The sequence below is a fragment of the Schizosaccharomyces japonicus genome (genome assembly GCF_000149845.2).
Source record: "Schizosaccharomyces japonicus yFS275 unplaced genomic scaffold supercont5.1, whole genome shotgun sequence".
In the NCBI taxonomy this organism is placed as follows: Eukaryota; Fungi; Ascomycota; class Schizosaccharomycetes; order Schizosaccharomycetales; family Schizosaccharomycetaceae; genus Schizosaccharomyces; species Schizosaccharomyces japonicus.
In genome coordinates this window covers 2,323,940-2,344,960 of record NW_011627860.1, presented here as the reverse complement: position 1 = coordinate 2,344,960, position 21,021 = coordinate 2,323,940, and the positions used below count along the sequence as shown (strand labels likewise).

Genomic DNA, 21,021 nt, shown 5'->3' with positions numbered 1-21,021 from the left:
AAATGCTACGCGAAATAAAAGCAAAGTAGCTGTGGTTACTTAACGTCAGCAGGTCTTAAGCCTCGTTCTCTTTTCTTTTTTTCCTGTTCTTTATGGCTTCCTTGCTAAGATTTTGCATAATCTCATGCAAACCCTCATTTCTTCGCGAGCATAAAACAACATCTTGGGGTTGTACGGTTTTGCGACCGGCGTGTCTTAATAATGTGAATAACAGAACAATAGATCATAGAATAGAATTTTAACAACATACTCTGCAAACATCTCAACATCTTTTGCCAAAACTTTAATTTGTTCCCAGACCATTTCGGTTACGCCAACGCAAAACAGTTCATCCACGACTACACGTTTCGATTCCGACTCGCTGAGTTCTGCAGCAGTATTGTTGCATACTTGCTGTGTGACATGAAAAATCTCAGCTTTGAATCTTTCCTAAATTACGTTAGTCTATAATTATAATTTGTAATATACCTCTTCCATTATGAGTTAGGGTTTGTGGAGTTTACTATTCAAATAGTATTTGATATAAACTGGTCTACGCCTATACTACACATCTTACGCTTAATAAAGCGATCGTGTTTATGGTCACAGCTGTGTCATTGTTTCATTCGCGCTTGGTTTATATTTTCTTTTTTATTTTGTTTTCTTTAAATTCTTTTATAGAGTTTACTTATTATCTAATAAATGGAAAGAAAAATTTTGGTATGCCTTTAGCAACTGGATTATTTATTTAAATTATAACAGCTTGTGCTAATGTCTAGCTCATTGGTCTTGGAAATCCTGGATCTGTCGCTTCAAAAAGTCGACATTCCGTAGGAAAGTTAATGCTATCGCTATTCGCAGAAAAGAATGAAATTGGCCAAAAATGGCCGGCAGAACACGACGGTTTTGTTTTAGTGCCATCTACCGTTTACATGAACGAATCTGGGAAGTTCGTACAACGTGTTCGCCAAGAAATTCTTCGAAAATACTGCCATAACGATGAAGAGAAATTGCTCTGTATAGTCGTTCACGACGATATGGAATCTCCGCTCGGAAAAGTTAAACTCAAACACGGCACTTCTCACCGGTTAGCACATTATTGTTTAGAAAAGAAGTGCATTTACTAATATTTTTAGGGGTCATAATGGAATTAAATCATGTCAAGCTTTTCTCGGAAATGAGGTATATTAAAGGAACAAGCTGCACCGACACTAAGAACTAACTCATGTAGGCTTTTTTTCGGATATCAATTGGAATTGGACGTTGTGAATCACATCTATCAAAAGATGTTTCCAAGTTTGTGTTGGGGAACTTTCATCAAGCGGAATTTGAGGTTCTTCGAACCACGGGGTTAGATGCATTTGCAAGCAGTTTGCAAAGTTTAAAAGAAACAACTTTTAATTCTCCTTCAGACATACTAAAAGCCGTGAATAAAACAAAAGGAAAACAAAAAGTCCGTTCTCAACAAGTATAAGAAAATGCACCCTTTGCACCGGAGCGATGCTCTGGATCGTTATTGCCGCCAATTGCTCCAAGGGAAGAATGCTGTTTCTCAGCAGAGACTGATATTTGAGGATGAATAAATGCCTTCTCATCGGCTTCCTTTTCAAGGTACTCAACCGCATCAAGAATATCGTGAACGAGTCTGTCGACAAGATTGCGAGAAAGTGTGTTTCGTACCACCACACGCAAGATCTCGGTCTTGTTTTCATTCGGTGGTAATGGATAGTTTGGAACAATCCAACCTTTCATACGCAGTAATCTTGAAATATCGTCTTGTCGAACATAGGGATGCTCCTTTTTATAATCGTCAATTAAACAAAAACTGACAACAGGTAATCCGGCATTATAAAACTCGGTTGCTTTCGAGTATACTGCTTTACTGGGATCAAAGGCATACGAGCCTCGCTGACGGTGAATGTCGCTTAAACAGCGGAAGTAACCGCTGGCCTCCAAACAAAAGCTTAGAAGACGAGCATGAAACAGATCTGTTTCTGCCACCTGCTTGTAACCCTGGAAGCCGTAACGGATAAAGTTATAGTACTGCGCAATGACTTGCGATCCTGGCCGTGAGAAGTTCAGCGTGTATGTAAGTTCAGTTCCGCCGAGGTAATGAAGCTTGAAGATTAAGTCATCAGGAACCCATTCGCGAGAGCGCCAAATAATGAAACCCAAACCCGGATACACCATACCATACTTGTGTCCTGACGTATTGATAGACTTCACTCTTGGAACACGGAAATCCCATTCCAAATCAGGAAAGGCGAAAGGTGCGATCATGCCTCCGCTAGCAGCGTCTACATGAATAGGGACATCTAAGCCAGTCTTTGCTTGTATTTCATCAAGTTTTTTCGAAACTTCCTTTACATTTTCGAAATTTCCTGTGTATGTACTGCCGAGAATCACAAACACGCCAATCGTGTTTTCGTCCACCTGACTTTCAAGCTGAGTAATATCGAGGCAATGTCGGGATTTTTCGTTAACGGGAACCATGCGAGCTTCCACGTCAAAATAACGGGCAAACTTTTCCAATGCCACTTGAGCATTGGCTCCCATAATGATGTTAGGCTTGGAGAAATCGAGACCTTTGCTTTTGCGTTTTAACTGCCATTGTTTTTTCATAACCAAACCACCCAATATGACAGCTTCACTGCTGCCAATAGTAGATGTTCCAAAGCCAGTGCTCTTTCCATTAATTAGTGGTGCGTTCCATAGATTTGCGATCATGGAAACACAGCGAGCATGAATGTCTACAAGGGCCGGATACTCATCGGCGTCAGCAAGATTTTTATTCACATTTTCCATCATCAGTTGTGTAACCTCATCCTCCATGAAAGTGTGTACAAATGTTGCCAGATTTAAAGTTGGCTGACCATCAAAATCCAATTCGTCGTGAATTAAACGGTATGCATCTCTTGCCTGAATTCCTTCGTCTGGCAACTGAAATTTTGGAATCTCAAAGTCTCTGTCGTATGCACTCTCATACGGAATTGCCAAAGCTTTTGGAACCGACGGGTGCTGTGTTTCTCTGAGCTTACTGATTCTGTCATTCAAAACCTGACGAACGTCGGCTTCTGTGACCTGTTTAAATAACATGCTAGTTTAAGAATAATAAAAGCTATTTAATGTTTGTTTACGGGAGAGAAAGGAAGGAGCAATGCTGTTTTATATACATACCCCTTTGTGATGTCATCGTTTGTTCATTTAAAGTAGATCCGAAGCGAAAAATAAAGTTTCGTCCCTCATAAGATTAAGCGAGGTGAGTGGAGTATGCTTCGTACAACCAGCTCGTCGTGCATCTAAACCTTAACCAAAAACAAATCTCATTAGATCGTAATACCTTTACAAAAGGTTACCATTTACACTCTTTTGTCATTCATGCTAGCGGTGCTGGATTGAAAATGGAAAACAGGCAGTACGTTGCTGGAATTGCGTATCCCTTGTAATGTCAACTAAAACCGAATTTAGGAAATTCTGGGTCCAGAACAAAGAGGAAACTTGGGATTACTGCCACATAGTGAACGAAAATGTGGAAAAGGGCACTGCGGAAGTCGCGTTAGAAGGTAAAGATGGCGCTACCATAACTGTTGACAGAGCATCCTTGTTTCCGTGTAATCCCAAAGACACTGAAGACGCCGACGATTTGACGACACTTACTCATCTCAACGAGCCTTCTGTATTGTCGTCTATTTGCAAACGTTATGAGAAGCAAAAATTCTACACTTACTCTGGAATTGTTCTCGTTGCATTAAATCCTTACCAAGCTCTTCCCGGACTCTATGACGATTCCGTCATTTCACAATATTTAAAGCATTCTAAGTCTAAAAGCGAGCCGCATCTCTATTCCATTGCGAGTAAGTGTTACCGGAGTCTAGTAAACACTTCTAAGAACCAGACAATCATCGTGTCCGGCGAATCAGGTGCTGGTAAAACTGTTTCAGCCAAGTATATCATGCGTTTTATGACTTCAATGCAACCCAAGCATAAACATGCTCCCAATCTTGTTAAGCGTTCTGTGGAGTCTCAAGTTTTGGCGACTAATCCTATCATGGAAGCTTTTGGTAACGCAAAGACTACCCGTAACGATAACTCTTCTCGCTTCGGAAAATACATTGCTATCATGTTCAACGAGAAAAATGCTATTTCTGGTGCAAGAATAAGCACTTACCTCCTTGAACGCTCAAGATTGGTGACACAGCCGTCTAACGAGCGGAACTACCATATCTTTTATCAGTTGCTTGCTGGTTGTTCTGACAGTCAAAAAGAAGCCTGGTGTCTGGGGAACGTCGAAGATTTTCACTACTTAAATCAAGGAAACTGTGTTAGTATTGAAAATGTTGACGACAAGGAGAACTTCCGTCTTACGTGTTCTGCACTTCAAACTATCGGTATAGATCCTGAACAACAAGAAGAAGTTTATCAGATGCTCGTCGCTATCCTGCATCTTGGCAACGTCCACATTAGAAGCAATCGGTCTGAGGCCAGCGTTGATGCAGACGATGCCTCCTTGACTCTTTCCTCAAAACTCTTTGGATTAGATTCATCTCAGTTGGCGAAATGGATCACCAAGAGACAGATTAGGACCAGATCGGAGTCTATTACTACGAACCTTACGCCTGAACAAGCTATCACTGTCCGTGACTCAATTTCCAAGTTTTTCTATTCTTCCTTATTTACTTGGTTAGTCCACATGATCAACGTATCGCTTGACTATACTAAAGCGCAGCGGGAAGCAAAAAAATATGTTGGTGTATTGGATATTTACGGCTTTGAGTTTTTTGACCAAAATTCCTTCGAGCAATTTTGCATTAATTATGCTAACGAAAAACTACAACAAGAATTCACAAAGCATGTGTTCCGTTTGGAACAAGAAGAATACATGAGCGAAGGCCTGACCTGGAACTTTATTGAGTATCCAGATAACCAGGCATGTATTTCGTTGATTGAAAGCCGTTACGGTATTTTGTCTCTGTTGGATGAAGAATGCCGTCTCCCGTCTGGCACGCATACAAGTTGGTTACAGAAACTCAACAATTCCTACTCTAAGCAACCACATTCTACTTACTATAAAAAGTCCCGATTCAACGATTCTACTTTTACTATTAAGCATTATGCTGTCGATGTTACATACACTAGCTCGGAATTCTTAAGCAAAAATATGGACGGCATTCCCGACCAAGTTTTGGAATTGATGTACGAGTCTACCAGTCCAATGGTACGTCATATGGTTGATGTCGCTGAAGGAGCAAGTACTGCGAAGAATTCAACAAAGTCTACTTCACTTTCGAGAAAACCCACGCTTGGATATACTTTCAAAACATCCCTCCTGAAGCTTATGGAAACCATTAACGATACTGAAGTGTATTACATTCGGTGTATAAAGCCAAATGAGACCAAAACTGCCTGGGGACTTGACGAAAAGTTGGTTCTTTCACAACTTCGCGCATGCGGTGTTCTTGAAACTATCCGAATATCTACTGCTGGATTCCCAACCAAACGAACCTTCTCTGAATTTGTTAAGCAGTATAAGATGCTCTTACCCAGCAGTCAATTAGCCCAAGATGAAAAAGAAATATGTGCGGCGATTGTTAATAAGCTCATCGATAGTGACTCCAATACCTTTCAAATTGGGCGAACAAAACTGTTTTTCCGTGCCGGCGTTATAGCAGAATTTGAGAAGGCGCGTGAAAAAAGATTGAACGAGGCTGCTGTACTCTTGCAGTCTAAACTTCTTACTCGCGTGTTCCGGAAGCGTTTCCTTGAAATCCGTTCGGCTGTCGTTTCCCTTCAATCTGCAATACGTGGCTACCTTAAACGACAGGAGGTTGAGAAAATCAGGAGGGATAATGCTGCTTTGTTGCTACAGAGCAAATGGAGAATGTTTATCCAACGAAGATGGTACCTTCAGGTTAAGGACTCAATTGTTTTAACTCAATCTGCTATTCGTCGTTTTATGACTATGAGAGATTACATTCGACAGTTGCACGAAAGAGCCGTCTCAGTCATCGTCAAGGCATGGAGAGCGCACCATTGCCACGAATCTTATCAGTCTTTTAAGAAATCAGTCATTTCGTTTCAGGCTATTATAAGATCTCGTTTGACACGCAGATATCTTATTAGGCTACGTGACAGTGCAGAGAGAGCTGCCTTGTTAAAGGAACGAAAACAACAACTTACAGATGAAGTTACAACTATTTTCAGAAAACTTGGTTTAATTGAGAAGAGCCTTTCGGAGTCAACGATGAACGTTAAAAGCATGCTTAAATCATTGTCTCACTGGACTACTTTCGCGAATGGTCAAGACATTCCTTCAAGCACTGAATACCGTCAACACGTCAGCGCACACGAAGGTGGTCCTTTGGCGGATTTAGTGCAGTCTGAAGTCCAAATGAAACAGCTGTTAGAGCAACTGTCTGTGGCTTGTTACCAAACAGAACATGTAAATAGCGAAGTATCTCAAGTGAGAAATTCTTTAGAAACACATGCGAAACTTCTTGAATCTGCTAGCAAGCAACCGATCGTCTCATCTTTGACTACAGATCTACCAAGTCGGAGGCACTTTTTCCTCCGACGAGCGTACTATACATACTCTCGCATATTAGATTCCGTTTTTCAGCGAATGAAGCAAAACTCCAACCCTAATGCCAAAATCTACCCTGTTGAAACTCGTGACTTTCTAACCTCAGTACTCAAGTCTCATTCATTGAAAGAACCATTTAAGGAGCAAATTAAGCAAGTGCTTTGCGAATATCCCATATCAACTCTCATATCGAAGTTTTCGAAGCAATCCGACAAAGATTCCCAAACGGCACTACTCTTTGCTGGCACTTGTAATTTCTTAATTTACGCTGCGGTTCGTTTGTCGCTCTCAGAAGAGCTTGATACTTTTTTCTTTGAGTTTTCCACTGCATTTCGATCTCTTCTTGTTTCAGTTGGTGATTCTTCTGAAACAAAAGAAAAGACGAATCAGAAGAAACAAATTAGTCGTCTGGCTAACTGGGTTGCTACCATCTTCAATATTCGTTCACTTTTATCCTACCTTATAAAAAAGTCGATGTATTACTCGGATTCTAAAGGAAAAGAAGTCTACAAAAAGATATGTTTCTGCAAAACAAAGTTTGAGCTTCTGGAAGTTGAAGCTCTCCAAATTTTGCTTCAACGAATACGTTCAGCTACAAAGAATGCAACAGCGGTGTTGCTGCAATTACAAATGCTAGAAGAGTTTAAGGATTCATCCGATACGTCCAACATCAATAAACACGATAGGCGCAGTGTCCAGGAATTCATTAAAACACTTAGTGGAATACAGAAAGCTCTACAGTCGTCTTCTTTGACTCCTGAATTTGTCAATTTTCTCTTTTCCGCAACCATCCAAGACATTGGCACTTCAGCATTCCGTAGTATGCTCATGAATGCTAGTCGTTTGACATGGAAACGAGGAGCTCAGATTGCATTTAATGTTACCTTGTTGAAGGACTGGTGTCATCACCATAATATGGGTGATGCTAGTATCCATTTAATGCCTTTGTTACAAGCCACATCCGTTTTAAGTCTCCGCAAGCGAACCGAATCAGATTTGAAGATGATTTTGAGTGTCTGTTGTTATCTAACATCAGAGCAGATTTATGTACTCCTCTGCAATTACTCAAAATCCAATTCAGAACCGGAGTACACTCAAGATTTTATACAGGCCCGTGAAAAATTAATCTCGATTGATAATAAGGGTGATGCATTGACAGCCGCTTTAAAAACAATTGGATCACCCAACAATACGCTCGAGTTACTACCCGCAACAAGCAACTCATTCATTGAACTTCAACCAAATGAAGTTTACGACACACTTGGTTTATCACAACTATTTAATTCAAAGTGACATTAGAATTCTTACAAAGTTTTCGTGGAGACTGGCATAATTATCAACAAAAGGAACCAGAATAATTCCTCGCACGAAGAGCATGTATTTTAGTTATGTGCTAATGAATGAATACATACTCATTATTTTGCATCGTTTATCTTCATTACTTCTAGCATACTGTCCTTCTCTGTGTTTTTTGTGAGTCGACAATAATACATTCGTCGTCTACATTTGTCTCACCAAAAGTAGAATGATTCAAGACTTGAGAACCCGAGATCGCATAGAGCTTCATTAATGTTCGTTGTATTTCAACAAAAGGGTGAGGGATGGACGATAGTACCTCAAATGTGAAAAATCTGTTAGAGGTATTTGTTTTGAGTTGGGCAAACGGCAGTTCGATTTTGGAATTATCGTTGTAAAATACCAAACCCGCAGTCTCGAATCCTCTCTCGTCAATGAAATGAGCTCCAGTCCGGTATCAAATAGCTTTACAAGTTTTGATATTCGCGAAAACAACGAGTGGAAAGTAGACTTGTCTAAAAATGTGTCCATTACACCTAAACTTGAGACGTACCGTAGTGCGGCATACAAAGCCGGCGCAACGATTTTCACAAATTTCAAAGGAGCCACTTCTTTAAGGACCATATCAAAAACATTTATAGACTCTGAGATAAGCCATTTGAGGTATCGAGTAATGAACCCATCCCAGGGAAAGAACTTTAAATGATGCAGACACACGACTAGAGTAGTGAACATGAACAGTTCACGAGATGTGAAGTTTTCGTTTTGTTTGATATGACAAAATGCGGCACTCTCGTAAATGCTCTGCTGAAGGGCGGCAAAATTGCTTCTGCACAATAAAAAGAGTAATGCTACTATGCGCGAAAAGTTTACTTTCTGCATCTGCTTTAATTTCTTCTGCATTGAAGAGAGCTTTTTAGTAAGGTTTGATTGTGCACCGCTCATAGGAACAAAAGAGCTTGAGGAACAAGCAAGCCAATATAGTGTCTCGAGGTCATTGTTTTGGTAAGTGTACAGAATGGCCATTTGGTTTTTATGGTAGCCGTTCTCCGGGAAAAGGAGATGTGCCATGAAATAGGAACGAAGTGCCTGTCTGAATGTGCTGTCTTTGTGACTACACATTACGAAGTAACGGGCCGTGTCACCAAGACATATAAGGCAGCGATACACACAATTAAGGACATGTTCTTTATCAGTCTCTTCAAAAAGAGAAGAGTAAATTTCAGGATCTGTACGTAACCGTAACTGTTTCAGAAACCGTTCATGTAACCAGGAAACATCTATGAATAGGTCGAACTGCTTAATGAGTGTCTGGATGAACAGCTGGTAAAACTTCGTTGCCGACTTTAAACATTTCTCATAATTCCGTCGGATATTTTTTCGTAACACGGGAAACGACGTGCAGCCTTGCAGTAAGCACTTGTAGTGCTGGAAAATTGAGTAATGGCACAAAAGCCATATAGATGAATCCCGGCTCAAAGCTTCCTTTACATCATTGTTCAGTAGCTCCTGTGCCAATTTTTGGATGGCATTCTGCAAGACCAGAATTTCAGCAACATTTGATCTATTCGGAGTATCATTTAAAAGTTGTCTTAGAAGGTTTACGTAATGATCAACCTTGTCGGACTCATTCATTCCTCTATAACACAAGAAGTGTTGTTGTTCTAGAACATATTATTTACAACTACTACGAATCGAGGCTGCTGGCTAGCAGAACGGTTATGGTGGTGAGTATTCGGCGGAAGAAGAGCTCGTTCCTCGAGCGCAAAAACCGACCCCTACCGCATAAAACAGTCACACTTCACCACCATACCGTTGTTTTCACCTACCACGAACATGGCGCAAACCTGAGCTCCTCCAACATCACAGATTGAAAAAATGGCCCGCTACGCTGCAGCTCCTGCTCTTGAGACCAAATCCGCTAAGGCTCGTGGTGAGTACCTCCGTACTCACTTCAAGAACTCTCGTGAAGTTGCTTTCACGTTGTCTGGCATGAAGTTGAAGAAGGCTCTTGTTTTCCTTCAAAATGTCAAGGACCACAAGCAGGCTGTTCCCTTCCGTCGTTTCAACGGTGGTGTTGGCCACTCTGCTCAAGGCAAGGAGTTTGGCGCTGTTCAAGCTCGCTGGCCCGTTAAGTCCTGCCAATTCTTCGAGGGCCTTTTGAAGAACGCTGAGGCCAACGCTGAGGCCAAGGGTTTGGATGTCGACAACTTGGTTGTTAAGCACATTCAAGTCAACCAAGCTCCCAAGCAACGCAGACGTACCTACCGTGCTCACGGTCGTATTACTCCTTACCTTAGTCACCCTGCTCACATTGAGGTTATTGTTGCTGAGGAGGAAGAGGCTGTCCCCAAGGCTGAGGAGAAGGCTGTCCGCATTTCTTTGAAGCAAGGTGCTAAGGCCCGTAACTTGGCTGCCCGCAAGGCCATCACTGCTTAAACTTTGATGTTCGAGAAATCTCTGCAAGTTTTATGAGCTAATTTCATGTTCATCGCGTTCAACAGAACTAGTCTAGCTACTCTGCCCAGTCCAAGCGGATCGATGCGAATAAAACGAGCATTTTGGTACAATTTAGGGGAGTAGAGAAAGGAAAGAGTGAAGACTGGGTTTCGTACGTACGGGGGTCCAAAGTGTTGATTGTCCTTAAGAGTTGTGCATTGCTGTAGTATGAGTCTTATTGCTTCTCATTTAAACGCTGAGCTCATCGGTATTCATCTGGCTTGTAATTCAGTTGAGATTTTGTTAGTAGAGGGTCTTTCTGGATGGCAGTAATTAGTAACGTTTCTAGGACGTTCGCTTTTGTTCGTAGTAATCATTACGCTCCGATTGATTGTTAGCAGCAACATGGGAAAAGTCGCTTTCTAAAAGATAGCTATTCGTTAGTTTTTATAGACTCATCTGGCTAAGTCACTAGAATGGCATTTGTAAACTCGCTATGGCTGATACAAAGCTCCAATTTAGTTATGGATTTTATCGCTAAGTTAAATAGTCCTCACTAGTTCACTTCAAGATATAAATACACACATACACATACACATATATAACTGATCTGTAATGACTCACACTCTAACAATTACATACCCTAGCTTAACACACTCTGTTGATGCGAACTTTGCAATACAAGACTAACCCGTTCAATCTTGCCCCGTTGTTTTGCAACAAAATTACTTTTAAAAAAAGTCCCCTTTATTTATACATTAGACTAAATGTCAAGTAGTCTAATCACAGGACACCTAGCAAGGCGACTGAAACTTCACCTGTGAATTTGAATGGTCCTGAACTGCCAACCTATATATGAAGGAAGGCCTTAACCATCACGCTGTAACCACAGAACCATTGAATCCATGCCCTTTTCATCAAGTAGACCCAGACAAAAGTTGGCCCACTTTCATCATAAACGCTAAAAAAATGTTTCTTTTTTAATAAGACGGGGAACCACTTCATGCGTCATCGCCATCGGATTCGTGTCCATGCTCAAAGAGGTAGTTAGCGGCAAGCTGAGATTGTTAGCAACAGATAGATACCGAACAAAATTTACCTCTTCGTTTTTGTCGCAAGCCAGATACGCTTGAATAACGATATTCCGGTCGAAACCCAACTGACACAACTGAGAGTATTTGTTAGTAATTTGTCGCAGGTGAAAAGCACATACTCTTTCAATGCTCTGGTTTTCCTCGGGTGTAATCTCAATTTGAATAGTACCAGGGGGCAAGACGCCTTCACCATCGACGCCCTCAGCCAAAAGTTGAAGAAAAGCCTCGGGGTTCTGGCTAATGATCTGTGCAAGAGCAGGGTTACTCTCACCAATCTGCTGAAGAATTCCCTCCAGCATTTGAGGATTCTGTTGAACGATCTGGCGCAATTGTTGGAATTGAGGAAGCTCACGCAAGAAGCCCAGAGGATCCTCGCCAGACGCACCACTCTCTTCTTCACCTTGGGCGTGAGCAGCAGCCTGTTCAAACAAATTACCAGGGGCAGCTGGTTGCGTTGAATTAGCTGGGGCGGCGTTTCCAGAAGCAGCAGTTGCATTGGTAGCCGCAGTAGCGGCAGCAGCAGCGGCAGCTTGCTCTTGTTCTTGAGCTTGACGAACACTTTCGGGAATACCGTTCAGAAGATATTCGACGGCGCGGTCAGGGTTGTTGAAAGCAGCACGCATGGCCAGTTCTACTTGGCTGCGTTCATAACCCATTTCGACCATGTTGTCAATGACGGCATTTCGTTGAGCACCCAAAACAAGAGAGCTGTCGCCGACGATTGGGGCAGCAGTGGGAGCAGCAGCAACAGCAGCAGGTTGAGTCTGCTCAGGGACAGACTCAGGAGCAGGTGTTTTGGGAGAAGTAGATGTCGTATTAAGAGGAGTAGACTCAGTGGTAGATTGCTTCTTCTCCTCAGTCTTCTGTTCTGTCTTCACCTTAGAGGCAGGGGCACGAGACACCATGCAGACAATGAAGTCCTTTTCTTTTATGTCGTATTCTTCGACAGTCTTGTCATCGGCCAAAATGCGTCCTGAGGGTTCAATGTTAGCAGCACAGTCTGTAAACGGTGCAGTGACATACCAGAATAAATCAGCTTTTGACGTTCAACCTCATATCCCTGTTGTTCCTTAATCTTCTGTTTTACCTCAAGAACCTTCGTCCAGTTAGTATTAACATAAGAAAAAAATCAAAAAGACATACAGTCGTCTTGGGATCCACATCAGGAACAACAAACTTTTGTTGCTGGAGGTTTTTGAATGTTAATTGCATTTTTCCAAGGTGAGCTGGAGATGTGCGGTGAGAAGGCGGTGTAAGTCAATAAAATAGGCTGGCCTGTAACGCGCGAAACAAACGTTTCATTTTATATAACAAATGCGATAAGATGTTGCGGATGATAGTTGTGTCAAAGTATAATTAACTAAAGTATTTACTCAGTTTGTTGATTGTATATAGTTTAAGCTATGATTTGTGAAAACTACTGAATAGTACTAGCTATTATGAATTAATTATATGAAAAAAAAAAATAATAGTTAGACGGCTCGTGTTTGTGTGGTCGAATTGATTCAATCAATTATGAATGAAATTGTGAATAGAGAGAGTAAGCAAAAAACATAGCTTAGTGAACAAAATGTTCTAAAGAGCATCGTTAAATGACCATTGTGATAAGTATGGTTTTGTTCTGTTAACGTGTACTTGTTTTTTGATTAGCTGGTTATTAAGATATTTTTATTTTTTATTTATTCATTTATTCATTTATTCATTTATTCATTTTTCATCTCATACTTAGTTATTTAATAAATTGAACACATATTAATATGTAAACTCATATACGTAGTAAGCATGAGATTATCAGTTTAGAGTTCGGACGTATTTCCATGAGTTTCATTTTTGTATAAAACACTCAGTACGATTCCATTATGCATAAGTACATGGATTGGGGAAAAAAAAAACAATCAAATGGATAACATTCCGAAGCCTTCATCCCATGCATAAGACCCCGATCGCACATGCAGTTGTCTATACAACGAGACCATTGAATTGATCGTAAGAATTGACATTCCAAAGTCCTTTCGAGACACGCACTCTATGGTCGTCGCCAAATCTAAATGGTTCAACACTCCTGATCGTAATTATAATACTGAACAAATTGTCAGTGTAAGCGTTCACAATTGATCGACACTACTAACAATTGTCTCCAAATAGTTCCTTCATTTATTAAGCAGAGCAACAAAATCACAGAAATTGGTCTACGAACTCAGCAGCAATATCATTTCACTTCAAATGAATTGCATACTAAGAAGGATCTCCTAGGTTACGGTTTTTTTTACAGCCGACACTTTATTTTTATTTTTGCTACCCGTATAATTGAAAGCCTCTCTCCCCTCCCCTCCCCTCGCATCACGCAAATCACTTCCTCAACTTCTGTTGCACTTCTCCAGCTCCTCTCAATACCAATTCATTACAAACAAATTCACCACTCGCAAATTTATCGGCAAACAACAACGTAGCCTTTCTCGTGCTCCCATACTCCACCTCCCGCGTCGCGCGTAATCATTTACTGCTGCTCATACTTCCACTACCACCGTAGTGTAAACTTTAAATTAGCCCCACCCTTCCTCCAACGCTGAACTTCAGAACGCCGCTACTGCATTTGAAAACCGCACAAACCCAGCCTGCGCCCGGAGCCCCGTAAATTACCAGTCGTTCACCTCCCCAATCTTCGTAATGTCTCAAGAAATAAACATTAAAAACAAAATCTTGGCAGATCTAACTGCTCCTACGCCCCAGAACACACCGTTAACGAAATTTGGTCTCGACAAGTCCGTACTAGAAGCTGAGAAGCAGGCCAACGGATCATCGAATACTGCTAAGAAAGTCGAAGAAGAGATTCAAGGACTTTTAAAGGAAAACCCGCAAATGGTGCAAATGGTTGAGAGCAAACTCAGCTCGTTAATTGGACAGTCCTCTGGTTACATCGAGTCGCTCCCCAAGGACGTGAAACTCCGTGTGAAGGCGCTGAAGGGAATTCAGGAAGAATCGAAGACCATTCAAGTCGAGTTCCGCAAGCGCATGTTGGATCTGGAGAAGGTGTTTTTCAAGAAGTACCAACCTCTTTATGCCAGACGTGCTGAGATCGTCAACGGCTTAAGCGAGCCCAAAGACGAGGAGCTGGACCCCGAAGTTCCTTTGGGTGAGCCTGATGACGAAGTCGTTCGTGGAATTCCCGAGTTTTGGTTGACTTGTATTCGAAACACGTTCCTCGTGTCAGAAATGGTGAGCGAACGCGATGCTCAAGCTCTCCGCTACTTGGAAGATATCCGCGTCACGGATTTGGAGAATGACCAGCCTGGTTATTGCCTTGAATTCCAATTTGCTGAGAATCCCTTCTTCAAAAACTCCGTCCTTAAAAAGAAGTACTATTACCAGGAGGACCTCAACGTGTCTCCAGATCAGGAGCTGCTGTACCACCATGCTGAGGGCGATAAGATTGACTGGTCTAATGTTTCTAATAACTTGACTGTGACTGTCCGCACGAAGAAGCAACATAACCGTCGTACTCAGGAGACCCGTACCGTTCGCACCACAGTTCCCGCGGAAAGCTTTTTCAACTTTTTCACTCCCCCTACCTTGAATGAAGATGATGATGAGGACGACAGTCTGATGGAAGAGAAGGCAGAGCTCGTGGAACTGGATTACCAGTTGGGTGAGGTGTTTAAGGATCATGTTGTTCCCTTCGCTGTCAACTGCTTCTTTGGAGAGCCCAGCGGTATTGAGGATGATGAGGAAGAGGATGACAATGACAGCTTGCTCGAAGCTGAGGACAGTGAGGAAGACGAACTCGCAGGAAGTCCCTTGAGTGAGTAAGTGAGTATAGTTGCATCTCACTTAACGTGTTAAAACATGTGTGTGCCCTGAACAGTTCTGGAATAGGCATCATGTTTCTTCGTCATACTTTTTGTTGCTCGCAATAATAATTGCAACTATGATACTGAGCTACGACGGATTTACTGTGGGTTGAGACATTTTTCGTTTTTTTTTAGAATCTTACCCGACTGTTGAATCGTCTGCCGCTCTTTTTTTGCTACGTACTTTTAAATTATTACATCTTAGTTTTATTATTTCTCTTCGTTAGTGATTGTAACGTGCCTTTGGAATCCGACCTTTCCGGTGCGCCTCTGTCAGGACTGAGGCCTACAAAAACGAATTGTTACTTTTACTCTCACGTTCTTGTTCCCTGTAATGACTTTTGTATACGAATTATGAATGCTATGAACGTTACTCTTACATATTATTATTCAACTTCTGTTTGCTTCTTTCTCCTTCTGTTTATTGTTGTTGTGGGCGTAAAATTTGGTGTAGCGTTTTTGGTGGTGAGAAAGGGGCTGCTGTGACTGAGAGGTAGCCATAGCAACACCTTAAGCTGCCTGGTCCTACCTCGACTCTTCTACCCTTAACCAACCACTAAAAAAAAATGGCGTACACACCTGGAGCTAGAGGTGGTCGCGGCGGTGGCCGTGGAGGATTTCGCGGAGGTCGCGGTGGAGGCCGCGGCGGTGGACGTGGTGGTTTCCGTGGAGGACGCGGCGGAGGCCGTGGCGGCGGTCGTGGAGGCGGTCGCGGCGGTGGCCGTGGTGGTGCCCGTGGAGGTGCTGCTCGCGGTGGTGCTAAAGGTAAGCCGAATAACGGAGTCTTTCACTGTTTTTTTACGTGAAAGTTGAGGAATTCAGTCTTTTTTCTGGGTTGAAATTTTTTTCGCGTCGAAGAAACACCTTTTTCTGTTACACCCAAATTTTTTTATGTTCTAGTTTGCTAACGTATTGTCTAGTTGTCGTCGAGCCTCATCGTCACGCCGGCGTTTTCATTGCCCGTGGAAAGGAAGACCTTTTGGTCACTCGTAACCTTGTCCCTGGCGAGAGTGTTTACAATGAAAAGCGCATCAGCGTCGACAGTCCTGATGGCACTAAAGTCGAATACCGTGTCTGGAACCCTTTCCGTTCGAAGTTGGCCGCCGGTATTTTAGGTGGTTTGGACAACATTTACATCAAGCCCGGTGCCAAGGTTTTGTACATTGGTGCTGCTAACGGTACTTCCGTTTCTCATGTTGCTGATGTTGTTGGACCCGAGGGTCTCGTGTACGCTGTTGAGTTCTCTCATCGTTCTGGCCGTGATCTGTTGAACATGGCTAAGAAGCGTACCAACGTGATTCCTATTGTTGAGGATGCCCGTCACGTTCAAAAGTACCGCATGCTCATCGGCATGGTCGATGTGGTCTTTGCTGATGTCGCTCAGCCTGACCAGGCTCGTATTGTCGGTTTGAATGCCGCCGCCTTCTTGAAGAATGAGGGTGGTGTCGTTATTTCCGTCAAGGCTTCTTGTATCGATTCCACTGCTGAGGCTTCCGTTGTCTTTGCTCGTGAAGTCAAGAAAATGCAAGAGGAAAAGATTAAGCCCCAAGAGCAACTTACCTTGGAGCCTTACGAACGTGATCATTGTATCATTGTTGGTAAGTATCTGAGATACCAGTAAACTCTGAAATGCAATTTTGATGCATACGGCGTATATTAGCAAGCACGCATATAAAAGTCCTCTAAGTGCTTTGCCGCATAGTTTGGTCATTGATCGGTGTTTTTGTTTAGTTCTTTTTGAATTAATGTGATGGCTTGTAGCCATTGGGTAAAAAACTTACATTGTTGTGCGTGTTACTTGTAATTCATTTTCCCAAATCGCTGTGTTCTATGCGCTGCCCAGGCGGAGAGTACTCTGTCGATTCCTTCATTTTTGATCGTGAACATTCAAAGTCTTAGTCTTAACTTTACGTAAAGGCATCACATTTCATATTAGTTATAGCGAATTATGTTCTTTTCGTCCCAGAGGTCTGTTCGAGGACGGTCCTTGCTGTAATAGTCACACGGAATGTTCTCGGGCAATGGTTCAAAGCAGGATTGCACAGTAGCGGGATCAACCTCCTGGACGCTCTTGTGCTGCCAAGAAGGTGCATTCTTGCTTTTCTCAATCAAACGGGCAGTAACACCTCGAACGAAATCTGGTTGTTTCAACATATGATACGACACTATGTGATCGTACTTGAAGGCATCCGTAATTGTCCATCTGCGAGCCTTATGAAGCAGAGCATCGGTCACAAGCATGGATAACGGACACCGAGTATGCAAAACATCCAAAGTCTGAAGGGCAAATTCTGAACCATTTTTTTCCAAAGCCTTCATGATTTCAGGAATCGTTTCATGCGAAAAAGCGTCATTGATAATGGAAATACGTGACTCTGGATATGCTGATTGGTATTCATAAGACTCGGGCTTCACGCTGAACTCTTGTATACTCTTTAAAAGTACACTCACTTCCGAAGTATTCAGTTCTGCCAATCTATTTAAAAGCTCATCAAACATGTGCTTTGGAACATAATGAGTTGCTATTCCGAATTTCACACAATCGTAGCCCGAAACGACGGAGGAAGTAAGTGCCAAATATCGACCAAAACTATGTGATAGACGAGACAGAAAGAAACTAGCTGCAACATCGGTGAAGTAACCAATTGTCGTTTCAGGCATAGCAAACTTTGTATCCTGGCATGCAATGCGAAACGGGGTATGCATTGCAATGCCAGCGCCACCACCCATGGTAATACCGTTCATTAACGTAACAACGGGCTTTGCGCAAGTCGCAATTGTGTGACACATGCGATATTCTTCAGCAAAAGCCGACCGGACTTCATCGACACGGCCCTTCTTAATGTTGATAGCTCCGGCTTTCACGTCCCCGCCCGACGAAAAGGCTCTTCCAACACCTCTGAATACAATTAACTTCGTCATGTCGGATTTCTCGTATTTAATGAGACGAGGATGAATAAAGTCTGTAATCGCTCTGTTAATTGCATTCAATTTCGCCGGCCGATTGAGTATAAAACATCTCATTCCGCCTTTGCTTTCTACAAGAACTGGAGCCGCCGAATCCATGTGCTCTACAGTAGTACTAAACAGTTTGTTTGTCAGTCTTGCTCGGGACATTTCGTTTTTTGTCGCTTGAATACAAAACAGCGTGGTCAGTGCGGTTTTGTGTGACGAGAAAATCGTTCTCTTCTCTTGAAATACGGTAAGTGATGAGTAGCAGAATATGATTTCGTACAGTTTCCTAAGGCTGATTGCGCAACCAGATCCCTTACAGTTACTGAATTGCCAAGCCAAATTGCAACTCGTTAAAGCTACGTAATGAAGGCTTTAAGGTATACTCCAGCACTGCATTAAAAAACCGTAAGTCTTCGGTAAGGATTTCTACCAAATGTCGCTACTTTGAATGCCAAAAAACAGTAATGAACTAGTACTAATTACTGTGTTCAAGTCCTCGCGTGTGTGGTCAGAATCACATTTTAATAGTGGTAAATGACCTTAAACGACAACTCGCCTTTGTGATACAGTAGAGTAAAAGTCAAGTAATGTTATTTATACAAACTCGTAGATATCATGCTTTCCCTTGCACATGTTGGTAACACGTTCGGAACCGACAATTGGTTCCATTGGAATCATATCGTATTTTGTATACAAAACCCGACACTTAGCAGCATCAGCATCGAGAATTCCATCGCTGATACTTCTCATGGGCATGCGAGTAAGTTCAACATAAAACTGAGCATTTGTTGGAGGCGCGTACATGATGATACCGCGAACGCCACGGAAATCAAAACGTCTGAAATGGTGGGCTCTTTCTGTGTACAGCATAATTTGCTTTCGATTTTGGTAAAATTGTGTACGTGCACGAGAGATATCAGAGTTCTTCGTGTACTCGCAAATGGAGACGTAACTAATGGCTTCGTCCTCGAAATAGTTGCGCACACGAACATAGTCAAAGTAGGAAGGAATGTAAACGAGTATACCACCCATAGCATTCTTCAGCAACTGAGGGACAAGAGTACTTGTGAAGTGCTCAAAACGTGCATCAGGCACTTTCAGCAACGATTCTGTTTGCACGCGAGCAAACGTTTGTGTAATGTGATAACCAAGTGAGTTTAAAACGCCCTTCTGTTTTGGATGAAATTTGACGCGGCCAGCTAAGTTCAACATCTCATGCAAGTAAAAGGCATTAATATCGACAGCGTTGTAATGAGAGAACATAAGCGTTTGTCGCAGATAACGAGATTGCTCTTCCAAATACCAAGGCCGAACACGACTGAAGTCGCAACCATGTGAGTTCTTTGGCAACTTGTTCATGTGCTCAAAAACGTACTCAAGGTGTTCCCAGTTTTGCATGAGCAAAGCATCCGCCTGGTCAACAATTGCAACTTCAATAGAACTTAAATAATCAAAGTCCCGTTTCTTATCACTTTTGTTACCAATAGCCATGCGGAGACCCAAAGGACTGGCAACAATAATGTCAGAATTATAAAATTGACTGAACAATTTAATAGTTTTACGTGTAAACTTTATGCCAAGACGGAACATGTCGTCTGTGTTTCCAGCGAAAAGTTGCCGAAAGTCTTCGGGTTTCTTTTCACTAATTACCTCCGTTTCGATAGAGAACTCATTGGAGAAACGCTTTCTGTTTTCAACCTGTTCTGCACCAGTAAACTGGATTAGCGTTTCAACAAACTGTAAACAGGCGTTCCGAGTAGGAAGCAGAATTAAAACTTTGGGTCGAGTATAACCTTGGTCACGAAATTCGAGCTCTTGATTTTGAGAAAGCTTGGCACTGTTCTTCAGAACATGATCACGCACTTTGTATACATGGTTAATGGCATGGAGCGTGTAAAGGTTACGGACTAAAGTATCGCATTTTGAAGAGACATTGGAAAACAGAACGTCTTCGTAATTAAAGATATGCTTTGCCAACTCACACTGGAGATTTGTCATGTTGCCAGATGGTTTGATAGACAGGTAAGAGCGCAAAAGTCGCTGCTTTAGCTTCAAATCAGAGACATTCGCGGGTGCAAATGAACTCAAACGAAGAGAGAGTTTTTCGGAAGGAACTTGCTGTATTTGCTTGACACCAAGGGAACAATCCAAGTTTTCTTTTTTAATTTCACCGTTATTGAGCTTCGTTATAGCAGAAGCCAGCTCCTCCGTCGATGGGGCTTCGTAATGTGTATGAAAAGGATCGTTCTCTTTTGGAACCTCATCCTCCTGTAAATGATCTCCAGCCTCTAATAACTCTTGAACTTCAGAAGCACTTTCCTGTTCAGCGTCTTCAATGTTTTCTTCATCTTCTTCCGGCTCTTGAGCAACTGAAAGTTTCTCGGTAACTTTGTTACGTTTTTGTCGTTTTCTAGGTGCCTCTTCTTCCTTCAGTTTGTGTTTCCCATCCGATTTCAACATAACCAGTAGCGCCTGGTATGCATCGTTCGCTAATTCGTCTTTTGATAGATCCGACATTTTGTTCCGTTCCAAAATGTGTAAAACCCCAAAACAAACAAATCCAACCCTCTATAAGTACAATAAACAAACCAGTGCCCCTTATTCTTTTTAAACGAGCCCTTTCTCGATGAATTTCCAAAAAAAAAAGAGAAGATGTCGTTGGCTGTAGAGCGTGGACTTGGGTACTCTAAGAGAGGAAGAAGTCATAGAGCAAATGATTATTACGAGAAGGCAAAACAGTTATCAACGCAGCACTAAGGCTCAAGTGGCACGAACCGCCTGTACAAAGCCTGTTTTTATATATTACCATGCTTTCAAACACCCAATCAAC

General features: G+C 42.1%; 11 protein-coding genes across 11 annotated transcripts; 5 read left to right on the top strand and 6 right to left on the bottom strand.

The window, feature by feature from the left end:
• Positions 1–55: 55 nt before the first annotated feature.
• SJAG_00935 (hypothetical protein) lies at positions 56–477 on the bottom strand (the record flags this gene model as incomplete). Its single annotated transcript, XM_002172167.1, has 3 exons — positions 56–194; positions 251–429; positions 469–477. The coding sequence occupies 3 exons, from the start codon at positions 475–477 to the stop codon at positions 56–58; spliced, it is 327 nt and encodes a 108-aa protein (XP_002172203.1).
• Positions 478–521: 44 nt separating this feature from the next.
• SJAG_00936 (peptidyl-tRNA hydrolase Pth1) lies at positions 522–1,453 on the top strand (the record flags this gene model as incomplete). Its single annotated transcript, XM_002172168.2, has 4 exons — positions 522–699; positions 759–1,066; positions 1,116–1,161; positions 1,211–1,453. The coding sequence occupies exons 1-4, from the start codon at positions 682–684 to the stop codon at positions 1,451–1,453; spliced, it is 615 nt and encodes a 204-aa protein (XP_002172204.2). The 5' UTR covers positions 522–681.
• Positions 1,441–3,075, bottom strand: SJAG_00937 (glutamate decarboxylase; the record flags this gene model as incomplete). Its single annotated transcript, XM_002172169.1, has 1 exon — positions 1,441–3,075. The coding sequence occupies one exon, from the start codon at positions 3,073–3,075 to the stop codon at positions 1,441–1,443; it is 1,635 nt and encodes a 544-aa protein (XP_002172205.1).
• Positions 3,076–3,273: 198 nt separating this feature from the next.
• Positions 3,274–8,314, top strand: SJAG_00938 (myosin-51). The gene is made up of 2 exons (XM_002172170.2): positions 3,274–3,394; positions 3,448–8,314. Exons 1-2 carry the CDS (start codon positions 3,381–3,383, stop codon positions 7,850–7,852), a joined length of 4,419 nt encoding a protein of 1,472 aa, XP_002172206.2. The 5' UTR covers positions 3,274–3,380; the 3' UTR covers positions 7,853–8,314.
• SJAG_00939 (telomerase regulator Est1) lies at positions 8,126–9,490 on the bottom strand (the record flags this gene model as incomplete). The annotated part of the gene is made up of 1 exon (XM_002172171.2): positions 8,126–9,490. The coding sequence occupies one exon, from the start codon at positions 9,488–9,490 to the stop codon at positions 8,126–8,128; it is 1,365 nt and encodes a 454-aa protein (XP_002172207.2).
• A 199-nt stretch (positions 9,491–9,689) lies between these two features.
• Positions 9,690–10,425, top strand: SJAG_00940 (60S ribosomal protein L17). Its single transcript, XM_002172172.2, has one exon. The coding sequence runs from the start codon at positions 9,734–9,736 to the stop codon at positions 10,292–10,294; it is 561 nt and encodes a 186-aa protein (XP_002172208.1). The 5' UTR covers positions 9,690–9,733; the 3' UTR covers positions 10,295–10,425.
• A 559-nt stretch (positions 10,426–10,984) lies between these two features.
• On the bottom strand, positions 10,985–12,738 carry SJAG_00941 (Rad23 Rhp23). Its single transcript, XM_002172173.2, has 5 exons — positions 12,532–12,738; positions 12,412–12,484; positions 11,508–12,361; positions 11,394–11,462; positions 10,985–11,352 (listed from the first exon to the last, which is right to left on the bottom strand). The coding sequence occupies exons 1-5, from the start codon at positions 12,598–12,600 to the stop codon at positions 11,296–11,298; spliced, it is 1,122 nt and encodes a 373-aa protein (XP_002172209.1). The 5' UTR covers positions 12,601–12,738; the 3' UTR covers positions 10,985–11,295.
• Positions 12,739–13,180: 442 nt separating this feature from the next.
• Positions 13,181–15,652, top strand: SJAG_00942 (nucleosome assembly protein Nap2). Its single transcript, XM_002172174.2, has 2 exons — positions 13,181–13,485; positions 13,534–15,652. Exon 2 carries the CDS (start codon positions 14,056–14,058, stop codon positions 15,193–15,195), a length of 1,140 nt encoding a protein of 379 aa, XP_002172210.1. The 5' UTR covers positions 13,181–13,485; positions 13,534–14,055; the 3' UTR covers positions 15,196–15,652.
• Positions 15,653–15,758: 106 nt separating this feature from the next.
• On the top strand, positions 15,759–17,077 carry SJAG_00943 (rRNA methyltransferase NOP1). The gene is made up of 2 exons (XM_002172175.2): positions 15,759–16,001; positions 16,157–17,077. The coding sequence occupies exons 1-2, from the start codon at positions 15,803–15,805 to the stop codon at positions 16,855–16,857; spliced, it is 900 nt and encodes a 299-aa protein (XP_002172211.1). The 5' UTR covers positions 15,759–15,802; the 3' UTR covers positions 16,858–17,077.
• SJAG_00944 (3-hydroxyisobutyryl-CoA hydrolase) lies at positions 16,240–18,539 on the bottom strand. Its single transcript, XM_002172176.2, has one exon. It carries the CDS (start codon positions 18,351–18,353, stop codon positions 17,169–17,171), a length of 1,185 nt encoding a protein of 394 aa, XP_002172212.1. The 5' UTR covers positions 18,354–18,539; the 3' UTR covers positions 16,240–17,168.
• Positions 18,480–20,922, bottom strand: SJAG_00945 (U3 associated protein Utp25). Its single transcript, XM_002172177.2, has one exon. The coding sequence runs from the start codon at positions 20,706–20,708 to the stop codon at positions 18,786–18,788; it is 1,923 nt and encodes a 640-aa protein (XP_002172213.1). The 5' UTR covers positions 20,709–20,922; the 3' UTR covers positions 18,480–18,785.
• Positions 20,923–21,021: the final 99 nt, after the last annotated feature.